The sequence below is a fragment of the Sorghum bicolor genome, chromosome 2 (genome assembly GCF_000003195.3).
Source record: "Sorghum bicolor cultivar BTx623 chromosome 2, Sorghum_bicolor_NCBIv3, whole genome shotgun sequence".
Lineage (NCBI taxonomy): Eukaryota > Viridiplantae > Streptophyta > Magnoliopsida > Poales > Poaceae > Sorghum > Sorghum bicolor.
In genome coordinates, this window is record NC_012871.2 from 7113450 (window position 1) to 7129922 (window position 16473).

General features: G+C 38.1%; 2 protein-coding genes across 2 annotated transcripts; both read right to left on the reverse strand.

Annotated features, from left to right (window-relative positions):
• LOC110432556 (DEAD-box ATP-dependent RNA helicase 52B-like) lies at window positions 2935–8017 on the reverse strand. Its single transcript, XM_021453255.1, has 7 exons — window positions 7825–8017; window positions 6634–7484; window positions 6473–6556; window positions 5689–5931; window positions 4690–4857; window positions 4418–4531; window positions 2935–3731 (listed from the first exon to the last, which is right to left on the reverse strand). Exons 2-7 carry the CDS (start codon window positions 7435–7437, stop codon window positions 3204–3206), a joined length of 1941 nt encoding a protein of 646 aa, XP_021308930.1. The 5' UTR covers window positions 7438–7484; window positions 7825–8017; the 3' UTR covers window positions 2935–3203.
• Window positions 10126–15800, reverse strand: LOC8078405. Its single transcript, XM_002461607.2, has 8 exons — window positions 15300–15800; window positions 14541–14704; window positions 13305–13510; window positions 11897–12151; window positions 11688–11774; window positions 11097–11269; window positions 10862–10971; window positions 10126–10646 (listed from the first exon to the last, which is right to left on the reverse strand). The coding sequence occupies exons 1-7, from the start codon at window positions 15725–15727 to the stop codon at window positions 10863–10865; spliced, it is 1422 nt and encodes a 473-aa protein (XP_002461652.1). The 5' UTR covers window positions 15728–15800; the 3' UTR covers window positions 10126–10646; window position 10862.

Sequence of the window (16473 nt, forward strand, 5' to 3'; positions counted from 1 at the left end):
AATATATTAGGTTTAAACTAAAGTATAAAAATAGTAAAATTAATTAAATATTTATGTATCATTGATAGTATTACAAAATAATATTAAAATTCCTATAGTATTAAAAGTTTTCTCTATTAAAAGTTACTTCTAATTTTAGTATTATTTTAAAACTTTTAATAATGTTATTATAGAAGTAACATTTAATAGTAGTATTATAGTATTAAAACTTTAATAGTAGTATTATGGTATTAAAATATTTAATAATAATGTGATAGTATTAATAATAGAGAAAAGTTAACCTTTCATAGTAGTATTATAGTATTAAAGCTTTTAATAGTAGTATTATGGTATTAAAATATTTAATAATAATGTAATAGTATTAATAACAGAGAAAAGTTACTTCTATAATAATACTATTAAAATTTAAAAAATAATACTAAAATTAGAAGTAAAATTTAATAGAGAAAACTTTTAATACTATATATAGAAATTTTAATATTATTTTGTAATACCATCAATGATACATAAATATTTAATTAATTTTACTATTTTTTTACTTCAAATTAAACCTAATATATTTGTTGTGTAAATTATTTTAACACTTTAATTTATTTTTTGTTGATATAAATTATTTTATATAATTTATATTTTCATGATAAATATTAGATAAATAATGCTTGATTAATTAACACATAACAGCTTATAGAGTATGTTAGACCCTAGTTGGCAAGGATGATACCGCTTGCCAAGTTTAGGGACCTGCAGTCATCATCTTGAAAGTTCAGGGACTGGAATGACACCAATGGCCAAGTTTAGGAACATGTGGTGATTACCTTGAAATTTTAGGGATCTAGATAACACCGTATGTCAAGTTTATGGACTCACAGATACCACTTTAAAAGTTTAGGGACCTAGATGACACCGTCAGCCAAGTTCAGGGACCGGCGGTGGATTTTGCTCTTAATATAGATTAACAAAATAACACTGGATTACTAAAACTTTTTATAAATCACACTTTTATTTATTAAGAGTTAAATGTCTGTAGGACAAACCTATATGGATTTATGTTAATTTCTGCGTCAAAAATGTGAGGACCACCGTACACCGAGTTTGCATTTGTTGTTTTTCCCCTGATCTTATTTCTCGCATACCAATCGGATCAAAGTTAACTCTAGGGTCTGCTTAGATCCTCGAAATTAGGCTAAATTGTAATTACTTTTTTGAACCATCTTGTTTGGCGGACCATGAATTGGAAAGCAACATTCTCTGCTTTTCCACGGTATTGTCCGAATAATGTTGTTTCCAATATTTTGGTTCTTATAGAGTTCAGCATAAATTGATGAACATTGGTTATGAAATATTTGCGCCCTTGTTCAAAAAAAAAATCTTTTGTTTTCTTGGTCGGCATATCTTCAATCATAGTCTGATTTGGATTTTTTGAAAAAGAATACTCCCTCTATTTTCTTTTAACTATAATAACAAGGGTGAAGCATAGTAGTACGACAAAGAGCTCTTTTTTTCTGGATCTAATTAAATATGAGAATAATTATTCATCCTTATTACTTACACATTTGCACTTGATGTCTTGAAGACACGGTTGTGTATTTTACCAAGACCTAGTTGTGTATTCCAACGTTACTGTATTTTGCTTACCCAATAGAGCTCTTCTACCGTATTTGTATCCACTAATCAATACTCGAGGCACGTAAAATCCCGTGTGAATCAACAAAGATCACCTTGCAAGGCTAAATACTCCTTAATGACCAATAGCTCCCGTGTGAATCAGCAAGGACCACCTTGCAAAGTTGAATACTCCATGACCCACGCTAAGTAATACGGTGAGGAAAAGGTGAAAAGAATCTCAAGTGGATAGTGAGGAAAAGGTGAAAAGAACCCCAAGTGGGTAGTGAAACAGAACATACTCTGACCATGTGCCTGTTGAAGAATGAGCCAGCGACTCATAGGCAGTTGGTTAGGGAAATGAAACCCACCGGAGCCATAGCGAAAGCGAGTCTTCATAGGACGATTGTCATGGACCTGAACCTAGGTGATTTATCTGTTGTGAATAACGGCGGATAAACAACAAAAAACACAAGATCAAAACACAGCGGAGACACAAGATTTAACGTGGAAACCCCTCCAATGCGAAGGGAAAAAACCACGGACGTCAGCCAGCAAAACACTAGTCACTTGAGTTACAACGGTCACTTGAGTTACAACGCCGTACGCACGGCTTACAAGATCATGTATTCGGTGGAACCCTAATTTGGATATATGTACCGTGACGGACCTCCGCTTCGCTCCGTCGGAAACTGAATTTGAAACATATTCAACACTATCCATGACCAGGATGAAGCTTGGATGAAACTAAGCAGAGGTCTGAACCGACTAATGTTGAAGAATCAGCGGACAAGTTGTGCCCATTAATTTGTCCCAAATTTCTCAAACGAAAATAAGCGATAACTTTGATACGTTTGGGATGCCAATGAATATGATCAGGAGAATAACAAAAGGCCAATGTCATGCTCATAGTCATAGCAAATGAAAAGTCGGCGTTCCCCACATCAGCAGAGATTGCCAGAAAATAGCAGAAACAAAGCTTGAGCTACCCTGAGAACAAATAACATCAACTTTCCCTATTACAAATATTACCCTGAACAATCACAAATATAATCCCATGAAAGTCAACATCTGAAAACTTTCCTCTCATCACAAATATAGATCCTTCCATCATCATATATAATATAAATCCATATAGGTTTGTCCTATGAACATTTTACTCATATAACCAACAAACATCTATAAAAATATATTATCTTAGACAACGAGTGTCTACATAAAAGTTTGTTCTATAAGAAGTTTCGTAACACCAATGTTATGTTTATACTGAAGTTTTGATAGTGATGGTGGTCAAGATTTAAATGACAAACTCAAATGAAATTATATCTATGATTGGGAGTAAACAAATGATATAAAATGCAAACAGATATTCCGTGAAAAGAGACAGCACAAGCATGAGGCGTAGAAGAACCCACCAATTCAGATAATAACATAAGCCAATCCCTAGTACAACACAAAACACAAGATTTAACCAGAACCAAGGCAAAGGGGACATTTCCCGACACCGTACTCGTCAAGTCAAGCAACAAATTCCAAGCATTCGTTCCACCCAACAGGGACTAATTGATCATGGTTGACCCATTTTTCGCTTAGAGTCTGGTTTAGTCCCAAGAACTCATACTCTGACCACCACCATAGCCGCTGCCACCGCCGCCGCCATAGCCACCACCGTATCCTGATGATCCCCCATATCCACCACCACCGCCACCTCCTCCAAAGGAACCACCACCATACCCTCCACCACTGCCCCTATCTCGCCGGAAATCACGGCCACCAAATCTGGCACCGCCACCTTGTCTGCGGTTTCTACCACCTCCGCCTCCATAGGCTGAACGGGCGGCGTACCCCTCAAGCCACTTAGGAACCTCCTGGTTGGCCTCTTTCATGAGATCACTCAACGGCCTTGCAAGTGTAGTGTTGCTCTCGTTGAAGAATGCAGTCGCCAGACCAGATTTCCCAGCACGTCCGGTCCTTCCAATCCGATGAACATAATCATCTATATCATTAGGGAGGTCAAAATTAATCACATGGGCAACATGCGGTATGTCAAGACCACGAGCAGCAACATCAGTCGCCACAAGGATGGGAGTTGCTCCACTCTTGAAGGACCTAAGTGCATGCTCCCTTTCCTGCATAAAGAACAAACAGTAATATGGTCAACCAAGTATCAAGGAATCTCGAACATTAAGGTTACATAATAGCCATATCATTAAAGCAATAGCAATAAAAATTCAGCAGTCCATGTGGATGAGAAGTGAATCTATTTTCTGAATATGCAACTCATTATCTTTCTACTCATGAATTGTACTAACAATTAACTCTACAGGTCAGAAGCACCAAAGAAGAAAGCAGTGATTTTTCGGCAAATGAAATAACAGCGCCAGAAGATGTGTTCTTTTGTATTCAAATTGCTAGATGTAATCAACACCCTAATAACATTCCAATAAAAACAATAATTGAAATTTCAAATGTACACATCAATGGCACCTTTTAACGTGCTGAAGAAACAGAAAAGATTGCAAACTTTAGAGTTGAGTTTTATTAATTGGATGCTCAGATTTTGATTTTTGAGCTTTATTCATTAAGCAGATACACAATAATGTCACAAAACACATAGGTAACAAAATTGCATCTGATATATGTACTCTTTTCTAATGATATACTAGCATTAATAACAAATCAAATTGCACAATCGATTACTCATATTATTATCTTACGAAGATACTAAGTGATTAAATAAGTATGCACATGCGCTATTGATTGCAATGTAAAAAAAAGCATGCAAGGTAGTCAAACCATGAAACCAACAACCTACCTGCTGTGTCCTGTCTCCATGAATGCTAGTTGCAGGGAATCCATTTCTAAAAAGCCAGTCCTCCAGAGCATCAGCCCCCCTCTTTGTCTCCACAAAGACCAAAGTAAGAGCGTGCTGCATCAAACAAAGAAAAAAAAGATAAAGTGCCATGAAAACTGTGAACAAGTTAGGAAATAATAATATACAAAATAGTAGGATATAACCATTAAGTTTAATAGGTGTTAGAAACTTCAACCCAATAACATAACAACAAATCCTGAAAAATATAGTACCTTTCCATGTGTGCCATTAGCCTTTTGTGCATGAAGAAGGTCCATGAGGTAGCTTCGTTTGTCTGAATCAAGGACAAACTCCACCCTCTGAACAATCAAATCGGTGCTTGAACCAACTCTCCCAACAGCAAGAAAGATGTAATCAGCAAGGAAATCCGCAGCCATCCTCTGCATAACAATATATATATAATATTCAGCACACAACTCCTATAAAACCAAACTATTCTACAGCGAACAACTTGTGATAAAGATCCTATAATAGCAGAAATTAACCACAAAATGCTTTGGGAAACACCACTATACCGTTATGAAAAAACTCGACCTGTGGGGGGTAACCAAGTTTATATAATCCCCACATTTGAGTCATGACCATCATACCATTTTCATGTACCATCAATTAACTGTGTTGCACTTCTCCAAGAGAAAATAATGCATGATAATACTGAAGAAGTTTTGGAAGTACATAGGAGAGGTAAATAAGGACAGAAAGGTACTTCATTTTCTTTACAGCTTCTTCATAACAAATATTTACGTAGGAAATGAAAAGGAACACAAATATTTTCAGCAAAAATTCTACATTTTATGGTGGCCCTTGCATCATATAGTTGTGAAACTCAGCAGTATTGCATTGCAAACATAGCCTCCATAGCTCTAAAACAATTAGTCAGACCCTTGTTCAAAAAAACATACTATGCCAGAAATAGAAAAAAAAAATAAGGTCTGTCTTCCATAAATTAATAATTTTCTGATTAAACCATGATTGATCGCAAGAATTTAACGCATTAGAACTGACATTAAACACATTTTTTGTGTATCAAGCACACAGTCATTGTGATGAAGGAAACCAAGAGAAGAAACGACTACACATGCAATCATACAGTGTAGGCACTGCATATCCATTGGTTGCTTCAAGTCTATGAAACCACTAGAGTAATAATAGACACAACAGAATACATGACATTACTTGAAGGGTGGAAAGAGAACAGGAAAGAAACAAACCTGTATCTCTTTTGGGAATGTCGCACTAAACAGCATTGTCTGCCTCTCACCACGTTGAGGCATGTCCATTCCCTCAACAATTTTACGTATCTGTGGCTCAAAACCCATATCAAGCATACGATCAGCTTCATCGAGAGCTAAATACCTTATCGATTGCAGTGAGACTCTAGCCCTCTCCAACAGATCCATTAAGCGACCAGGAGTTGCCACAAGGATTTCCACACCTCTCTCTAAGTCCCTCAGCTGCAATATTTCAAGAAATACATTATAAACAAAGATGATTTTCACATTTCATTAGTAGTGTAGACCAAAAATCAATAACCCAATGACACCACAACATTCTGATACATAAGAAAAAATAATGATGCAACTAGTGATTCAAGACATGTTTGCTTTCATATCCAGATATCCATATACTTGATGTGGCATGGCAACTAGCAAAAGAATACTTTGAATCTACTTTTGTTACACTAGAACAACCAATGTTGATTCTCCAATAGCAATATGAGAGTCATGGCACCTTTTTCTTCCTTGCAGTACAATACAACTACAATATTTTACATCAATTGCCATGTACCATTTCATTCTTACAGTAGAAAAGAATGTAAAAAAACAAAGTTTACAGCAATTGATATTGTTAAAAAATCCAAACTGAAAAAAAAAACATCGATAATTTAAACTGGAAGGAGCCACAATAACTACCAAACAAAAAAATGTGAAGAGATATGCAGCAATTAATATACAAGCAATAACAATAGAAACACATCATCAACAAAACAGATACCTGGTTAGTTATTGGTGCACCACCATATGCAACCACAACTCTGACACCAGTCTGGTATGCAAACTTCCTTGCTTCTTCATGGATCTAAGGCATCAATTGTTAGAAGAAAAACAAGATCTACAAAAATTATTAGTGACTAAATGTTTATTGGTTTGACATACTTGGACTGAAAGCTCACGAGTTGGTGATAAGATCAGAGCCAGAGGAAAAGCAGTCCTTGAGCTCCGCGACCTCTGTTGTGGCCTTGGAGACTTCAAGATGCCACTGATGATTGGGAAACAGAATGCAGCAGTTTTTCCGGATCCAGTCTGTGCGCAGGCCATGAGATCCCGCCCAGCAATGGAGATTGGGATGGCGTAACGCTGCACTGGTGTTGGTTTCACATACTTGCACCTCCGGATATTCTCATTCAATGCGTCACCCAAATCAATCTCTGCAAATGTGTTGGCTGGTGCAGGAACGTCATGACCACTGGTCTCAACAGGGATGTCTTCATAGGCATCAAAATTGATGCCAGTATTCTCCTGGCCCTCAAAGTCAACTTCTTCAGCCTCAGCTTTGGCAAAAGGATCGGGCTCACGGTCTCTGCGGTCCCAACCCCCAGGACGGGAGTTCCAAGCACCACGTCCTCCGCCCCCGCCAGCACCACCATAACCCTGGCGAGGAGCACCAACGCTGCCACCACCACCATTCACAATGCCAGCCCAGCGAGGGCCACCAACAGCAGCACCCTGACCAGAAGGTTGTGCGGCAGCCGAGGGCAGTGGTCCACCTTGTGCCGGTGCTACTAGGCCCGCTTGGGTGTCAAAGCCGGCACCAGCTGGCCGGCCGCGGAGGTGAGGAGGCACGTAGGAGCTGCGCGTGGGGCGCGAGTTGCCATGAGTCACAACAGAGCCGTTAGCAGCAGCAGTCGCGGGCGCCGATTCCTCGGCGTTCGCAACTGAGTCAGCCCATGAAGATCGCATAATTAGCACCAGTCACTTGATGGAGATGCCCCGCTCGCAGATTTAGCCTGAAACATATTTTCGACGCAAGTTATAGCTTAAGTGGCAAGCGAACCGCTCAAAACAAACGAGGATAAAGTAGAATTTATAACCAATAAAAAACAGTCCAGAAATCTAAAATCCAGTATGATTTTTGCGCTCGAGGCAAGCAGGCGCGGAACCAGTAAAGGACATGCGTATACCGCTATACACCCTATAATTTTTGCGAAACAAATCGAAGCCAGTAGGCGCAATACATGTATACCCATGTACTAGATCAGATCCGAATACGAATAGCCAAATAGCTGGAGTTAGGGTTTGGGTGCTCGTTTCGCACGGCAGCTAAGGGAAGAGAAGGGGTAGTCATACCTAGTGGTTGCTCTTTCGCGGCGAAGGGACCGGCGAAGAACTGGGAATCTGCGTAGGAGGAGGAGGCGGCGGCGGCGGCGGAAGCGTCGCCCAGTCGTTGCCACGGGAGAGGAACTTGTTGCAGGTGGGGGGTGAACGGGAGAAGGAAAGCGAGACAGCGGTGAAGCAAGGGGGCTCGCTATCTATCTTGTGGAAAAGTATTCAATCCAGCGGCAGCCCAGGCTATATATGTAACAGGCCCAGAACGGCCCACAGATCATAGCGCGCGACAATACATAAACTTATTACATGATCCACGATTCAATAAGTGAAATTTTTACTACAGCTTAAGCATGTATTATAATTATTCCACTATAAAAGTTTCACCACTCTTACACCATCGAAATTGCACCTATGTATTAATTGCAGAAAAACATAGATCTAAGACTACAGCAAAAAAATTATATTAAACATACCATATTATATGTCCATTGTGTAGACTCATTTGGAGTCCAAAAAAATTAAATTTTTTATTTAATGATTTTTCTGTAAGTTACTATGATTTTTTCAAAGAATCAGCTAAAATATAAAAAACGCCTTTGAAAGCTGCTTATAATCGGTTAAGGAGGTAAAATGAACAGTTTTAAAAGTCATGGAGGTGATTTACCCGTTTCCAGAGTTCAGGGAGGAAAATAGACTTTAGTAAAAAGTTGAAGAGGTAATGTGGATTTTTTCTTTTTTCAATGACAAAAGATCGGATGACCTTAGCCCACGGAGTTAGTTATCTTTTGTAGTACTCACTTTCCAACTTTCTCGAGAGTAAAAAAATATCTCAAGTTTGATCAAAATTATAGAGAGAATAAATAGTTATAGTATGAAAGTATAATTTATGAAGAATATAATAATACTTACTGGTATTATAAATGTTGTTATTTTATTTATTATTATATAAATTTGAAGGTTTTAGCAGTAGGGTTTGCGTATATGAATTTTAACATCTCTTGACTCAATCCTTCGAAGGTGATAAGCAGTGGCGGAGCTAGAGCAAATCCAAGGAGGTGCACTCGCCTTTTATGGGTGCAAGACTTTGTGACATCTAGGTGCAAATATAGTGAAAATTTAGCACTTACTCTGTTTTTTATTTTTCTCTGGGTGCGGCCGCAGCCAATGTATTGACTATGGATCTGCCCATGCTCAGGATAGGTTTATATATATGTGTTCATAGAGATAAGTGTGCATGCATATTGTGAACATCTACGTGTAATTCTTGAAAAAAAAACTGAAGAGCACGATTGTTTATCGTGTCACCATAAAAATACGGACGAGAATGAAGCTTCACATGCACCTTCCTATTTGAGAATGGAAGGACAGAAGGAATATACGTAATAAGAAAAGCTAAACGCACTCCAAAGTAAGTCTTTGGGCATAAACTGAGCCAGATTTGACAATTTGGCTTAGACATCTTTTGAATCTGGGAATGAAAGATATTCTTAGATAGGCATTAAAAAGAAGACTAAAAACAGAGTTGTTCATTTGCAAAAAGAATTATTCCACAAGGAAAATCGATAAACGGCATGGACACAAATTATAGAGAGAATTACAAAGATTTATAATACCTAATAGTTACAATATAAAAGTATAATTATGAAAGTATAATTTATGAAAAATCTAATAATACTTATTGGTATTATAAATGTTATTATTTTATTTATTATTATATAAATTTTAAGGTGTTTACAGGGATAGGGTTTGCTTATATGAATCTCAAGATTTGCCGACTCAATCCAATCTCAAGATTTGCCGACTCAATCCTTTAGAGATGCTCATAAGGATAGATTTACACATATGTGTTCATAGGGTTAAATGTACATTCGTATTGTAGGCGTCTACATTATACTGTGTAATTCTAAAAAAAATCCAGTGAGCACAATTGATGATAATCGTGTCACCATAAAAATATGGACGAGAACAAAGCTTCTCATGCACCTTATTGGGAATGGAAGGACGGAAGGAAAATATGCAATAAGAAAAGTTAAAACGCACTCCAAAATAGGCTTTAGGTGTAAACTGAACCAGATTTGATAATTTGGCTTAGACATCTTTTGAATCTGGGGATGAAAGATATTCTTAGATAGGCATCTCAAAAAAGAAAAAGAGACTAAAGAGTTATTCATTTGCAAAAAGAATTATTCCAGAAGGAAAATCGATAAACGGCATGGGCACAGAAAGGCAAGATCAAAAGTACAACGGAATAGACAATGTGGTCAAATCAACAATGCATCTCTCCAACGAACAAGGGAAAGCTAAACTACTGAAAGTTGATACTGTGAAGGGGATATGCCACGTACAAGTAATAACCTTTGAGTTCCAAACTCCAATACTTGTTCCATTCGTACAACAAAATCAAAAAAAAAAAATCAATGGCTCAATTCAGCAACAATGTAGCATGCTGAGTAGATTGGCATCAACTCATATATCATATCCATAAGCACAGTGAGCTCGCAGGCAGCTCAGCTACATGAGAAACACAGAAGCCAAAACATGTGAAAACTTCTCCACGAACAATGTTACACATCAGTTGATTATTATTTTGTATCTAGCATCTGAGCAGAACTGAAAGGGCCCCCATGATATAATCATGTAACGGAGCCACAAACTTATGTTTTATCTCCTCAAATTCTACTCAGCAAAAATGATGTTGACGCCAAATTTTATGCTAGAAATGTCATGAGACAAACTACAAGTATACAACAATTAACTGTGGTGTCGAACAGCATGCTGAAACAGAAGTGGCAACCTTTCTAGACCACCATCAAAACCGAGTATAATCCAAGTATCAGAGACTGCATGATAGAGGCAGAAGATAATATCAGAAAATTACTAAAAGCCAATGATTTCTGATTTCAGTTGAGTGAAAAATTGAGGCCACCTGAAGCTATATATGACTAGTTGATTACAGATCATTATTGTCATTAAAAAATATATATATTATGAAACAATATTAAGAATAAATTTGGGGGAGCAAAATGCATTTTTGCCTCCAGGGACGGTATACTACCTCAAACAAAGGCAGCAAGCCATCTCATCTCTGCACCATTTCCATTTGATAAGTAAAATATCTTTTTCCATTTCTCTTCTGAAAAATTCTCGCGCCGAATGATCTTTTGCCTGGTCAAGTGTATTGCCAATTTTCAGTTATTGAGTTAACAAGTAATATGCCAGAGTCAGCCATCGCAGATTATCGAACACTATCAACAGATAGAAATATGCCAAATTTCTAAAAAGAAAAATACCTCATGTAATAGTGACACACAGTCTCAGCTTCATCTAAGGTGTAACGTGGAAAGATCAAACGAGCATCAGAAGGAACATCTGGCAGCTCCTGCCGTAGTTTGCCGACTGCTGTTGAGTGTGAAAAGGCCCCCACCATCATATCATTGTGCACCATTGGTCTATAAGCATTGACCTGTTTATAGTACAAGTGAAACATTAAATGTGTATGTCCAGGGAACTGATTACTAGTGTTAAAAAAAGTGCGGTGATGCTACACATCGTACACTTGCCACATGTATTCCAGATCCCCATCGAGCAGTAAAAAAAAGCTAATACAGACTCGTATGTTTATTTTTACAAAAGTAGGTCACTCAGAAGCTGTATATTTACTTATTAGGCAACGAAACAGAGTACATGAAAGGTTACCAAAGACAAGAGAAGGAACACATAGAAAAGTGTAAGGAACTTAAAATTTTTTACTACATCACAACCAAAAAATACATGCAAATAAGCAGAAAGGATATGCAAATATTTGCAACTTTCAAAGGAGGATACTGAAGGACATAAAAGAATGCAATGCTTGAACATGGTGAAGCATCACTGTAACAAACCATTGTAAGCTCTTTTGCATGGATCGATCGACAGGATCGGACAGTTACAGGTTCCTGGAAGTCACTGAATGTAAACCAACTATTGTACTGCAAAAGGAAAAAAAGAGAATCTTTTAATGCGTTTCACATTAATGGGAACTTTTACACATACAACTTATCGAACATTGAAGTGGAAGCAACCAATTCAGTTCTGGTGTCAATGCTCATACCTGATCAATAGCGAACAATACAGGCACGTCTTTAACAAGGGACAGCTCCTTCCTTAAGCGAACTACAACACCAACTGAAGCATGCGTGTGAGTTATCCCAGTTTGAATGAGATCATATAATGTCGACCCTTCAGGCATTTCCATTGTGTCAGCTCCTTTCATCATTCCAACACCAGCACCTTCTCCCAGGGGAATAGGCTCAAAAATTTGACATGGTAATTGTTGTAAGCGTGTTTCGTTGAACTTCAAAAAATCCTAAAGCAGCAATAGAAACAGATTTAGAGGAAAAGATGTTCCATCCAGTACAATATAATATCAGACCAAATATATATGTTATACTCCCTCCATCCCAAATTATAAGTCATTCCAAGAATCTTGGAGAGTCAAAACATCTCAAGTTTAACCAAATTTATATGGTAAAATAATAACATTTATGATACCAACAAAGTATCATTAGGTTCTTCATTAATTATATTTTCATAGTATATCCACCTCATCTCATAAATCTTTATAATTCTTTCTATAACTTTGGTCAAACTTGAAATACTTTGACTCTCCAAGATTCTTGGATACCTTATAATTTGGGATTTCGGGAGTACATCGTAGGCTTAAGATGTACTACCTCCAACTAAAAGTCATGTAGTGCAAGTGGAAAACATGCAGCATTTTACATTTTGGCACAGTAACTTTTAAAATATTTAGATTGGACTCACAAATTGATAAGTGCATAATTGTCTTAAAGATACTTTCATACCTTTTAATAGGTACTATAAATATGTCACAGTACAAATTAGTGGTGAGATTTGTATTTTTAAAAAAAATGTAAAAAATTATCTGCTTGTTAGCAATGGATGTGTATGCTTAATACAGTATCCATGGACCCAAGTGTAACAAAGGAAATATATACAAATGAACAAGCGTAAGTTTACATTCCTACTAACTTATTATCAATATACAACTGAGATTATAGAAACCCAGTTTGCATACAGTAGGGAGTACAAACTGATGATAGAAAACAGCACAAGTAAGATGTGTTTAAAATAATATCAATCTTTAGGCAAATATATGACCCTATCAGCTACTTAGATTTTGCAGTAACAATTTGAAAACAGAAGAGGCTCCACCAGTACCAAATAAGATTCAATGTTAATCAATATATGCATGAACAACGTCCACCTATCAAAACAGCGTATTCTTGCAATTGTTGCCATTTGATGGTTACTACATCATCACATACATCAAGCTACCATTATTTGGAGTGTGTAGGCAGATTACAAACAAATAAAACAAGGAAAACAGATGATAATGCATTCTATCTGCATCCATATATACTGAGAAAAGAAAAGAGGAATATGAAAGATACTCTATTCAAAGCAACTGGAACATACAAAATCACAGATATTAGCACCTGCAAGATCTTGGCAGCCTGTAATGGTGTATCAAAGAAATCACTATATGTGTTTCTATAAAAGAATCCTCCATGAGTCCAATCCTTCCCTTGTGGAACATAAAATACCAGCCATCCTTCAGTACGTGCCCAATGGACAAGCATCGCGAGTGCAATGCTTTTACCACAACTCCGTGGGCCATCCAAGACAATTTGTTTTTTGGTATCTGGATACAGGCAAGCAGGAAAAATGATTGAGATATTGAGATACAGTGTTGCTGCAAATATATGTGTACATATGCAATCACATTGTATTTAATATGTTTTGCAATGGCAATGTGTTCAGAGAAAAACAAAGTAAAAATATGGATTCTCATAAATATGGCTTAATTGTAGTGCAAACTAAACAGCTTTCCTCTACCAATATATGGGATACAATAGCATATTAGTATATTATACACATTCAAATGTGCCATTATTTGCATGGTTATAGATTGATGGGTACTGCAATTCTTTCTACAACACCAGTACCAATTCAGAACTTGTTAGTTAAGGCCTTGTTTAGTTCCAAAATTTTTGGCAAAATGAGTACCGTAGTATTTTCGTTTGTATTTGACAAATATTATCCAATCATGGAGTAACTAGGCTCAAAAGATTCATCTCCCAGATTACAGGCAAACTGTGTAATCAGTTATCGTTTTTATCTATATTTAATGCTCCATGCATGTGCCGCAAGATCCGATGTGACAGGGAATCTGAAAAATTTTGCAAATTTTTTTTAGGAACTAAACAAGGCTTAAGACAAGGAAAAGTAAGCAGAATGGTCTTCTTTTCGCAATTAATCTTGCTAAGTGAAAAAATCATGTTCCTTCTGTCCCATAATATAAGGTGGGCACACATTTAAAAATTCAAAATCATAATCTTTCACCAACAAGCAACAATTAGTCTAACAATATGAAAACTTTGGATTTGGACTTCCAAATACTTTCTAATAAGTAATAATCAAACTTTTGTTGCCACGAACGATATGTTATAAGAGAAATTAGCAGTAAAAGTGTGATATTGAAGACCCCGCCAAATCAAACTGTCTTTATATTTTTGGATGGAGTGGGTACCACCACTTTTAGAATTAACAAACCTAGCTCCTCAGTCACCCTTTCTTTTCTTTTGCTCTGATAGTATGCCTTAAAGTGTCAACAATCCTACGGAAGTAGGATCCAAGAATCCAATATGAACAAGTATGAACCCATTACACACCTTTGAGCTTTGTTGTAACAGCAGGATCAACAATCCTACGGAAGTTATCCCGGAGATCTAGGAAGCTCTTCCTCACCATGACAGCACACCGTCTTGTCTCCTGAAACTCTTTCATCATGCCCGCTGGCAACCCTTCTGGTAAAACGGCATTCCATTCATCCAAACTGCACATGACAGAGGAATAAAAGAAAACTCGACATTCCAAAAGAATCTGCCAACAGCATCCAAGAAATTCAATCTGAGCAATATTCAGTCTCCTGGTTGCAGCTTAATGTACGAAATGGATTATCTTTTACATCTAATGAGACAAGATACTACAAAATACTATATAATACAGTATTTTGGATGTACCTTACTTGGAAAAAGGTAATATTTCAACAATTAGACATACACATTAAGAAAATGAATACAATTTAGTCAAAGCATGAAATGGCCTTGGAGTTAGCAAAAACATACAAAACTAGGACAAATCAATGGAGCCTCTAGATAACATCAACCCCAGACTCCATCGTGAGATTACAGATGAAGCAACAGAATGATTAATAATGCGCAAAAATCTACAAAGGATCAACCCTACTTAAAACGGTACTATGACCAAATCCCATACAATCTACCAGACAAAGTTCAAATACCACAACAATTTGCTACCTAAATTGCTAATGTGGCCAGACACACCGTGGCCACAATGCCACCATAAGATCCAAACCTTCAAAATCCACGCACATTGGCGATATAATTGAGAGGGGGGAGGGTGCCTACGTGAAGTCGACATAGACGTTCGCGTCACGGTGGGCGAAGGACCCGAACGTGTCAGTGAAGGCGAAGAGCGGGCGGCCGCCGGGGCCGACGTCGAGAGCGGGGTCATATGTAGGGGGCAGCGGGTCGGTGGGCAGCTCGAACTCGGTGTCAATGTCGTCGCCCGCGCCTCCGGCCGAGAAATCGGCCCCGGCGGCATCATCAGCCGACGCCACCCCGCGCGGGTCCTTGGCGCGGACCTTGCCGCGGTTTGACGTGGACGACGCCGGCTTGCCCCCGCCCTTGGCCTTCGCGTAGGATCGGGAGGCGAGGAGAAGGGAGGCAAGCGCGGCGGGCGGGTCGGGGAGTGCGGTGGCGCGAGCCCCGCCGGAGGATACCGCGGCAGCGGCAGCGGCGGCGGCGCCGCGACGGAGGAGAGGGCGGAGGAGCATTTCGGCGGCGGGGTTTAGGCCGTCGGAGCGGAGAAGGGTTAGGAGGCTGATTGGACTCTTGCTGGGTCGTCTTGGGGTCGTGGAGGTGACTGGTGGGCTTTCAGTTCTTAACGGGCTGGACTTTTAGGGCCACGTATTCCGAGAGAAGTTTGGCCCAATTTTGAGTTTTCCGCGTCTATTGAATTCCGGTTTTCTCTCAGACTATTGCGGTTAGTGCACTCACAATGTAAGACTTTATCACAGAGTCTAAGACAATTAATTACATATTATTTATGGTATTTTGCTGATGTGACAGCATATTTATTGAAGAAAGAGGTAGAAAAAATAAGACTCCAAGTCTTATTTAGACTCTAAGTCCACATTATTCGAGGTAATAAATAACTTTAGACTCTATGATAGAGTCTGCATTGTGAGTGCCCTTAGAGGCTTAAAGGAGGTACAAGTACAATAATGGGTTTATAGTCAAGTTAATGCTGATGTGAATGAGAAAAGACAGAAGAAATGATAGTTTGGCTCTCATGTAAGCACTAAATTTAGTATGGATGTATAGGTAGTGGTGGACACAAATAGCAAGAGTTGTAGGGATGAATAGAAAAGAGAAGGTGTCTTAGGGCACTCACAATGCAGACTCTATCATAAAGTCTAAAGTTATTTATTACCTCGAACAATGTAAACTTGGAGTCTTATTTTTTCTACCACTTTCTTCAATAAATATGTTGCCACATCAGCAAAATACCATAAATAAT

Coding starts and splice junctions, on each gene's coding strand:
- LOC110432556 (XM_021453255.1), bottom strand. CDS start 7,437: ATGCGATCTTCATGGGCTGACTCAGTTGCGAACGCCGAGGAATCGGCG. Junction 5,932..6,472: donor GTGCACCAATAACTAACCAG/GTATCTGTTTTG, acceptor GAAATATTGCAG/CTGAGGGACTTAGAGAGAGG. Junction 3,732..4,417: donor ATGGAGACAGGACACAGCAG/GTAGGTTGTTGG, acceptor TTCTTTATGCAG/GAAAGGGAGCATGCACTTAG.
- LOC8078405 (XM_002461607.2), bottom strand. CDS start 15,727: ATGCTCCTCCGCCCTCTCCTCCGTCGCGGCGCCGCCGCCGCTGCCGCT. Junction 14,705..15,299: donor AACGTCTATGTCGACTTCAC/GTAGGCACCCTC, acceptor TGTCATGTGCAG/TTTGGATGAATGGAATGCCG. Junction 10,972..11,096: donor GTGTGTCACTATTACATGAG/GTATTTTTCTTT, acceptor ACACTTGACCAG/GCAAAAGATCATTCGGCGCG.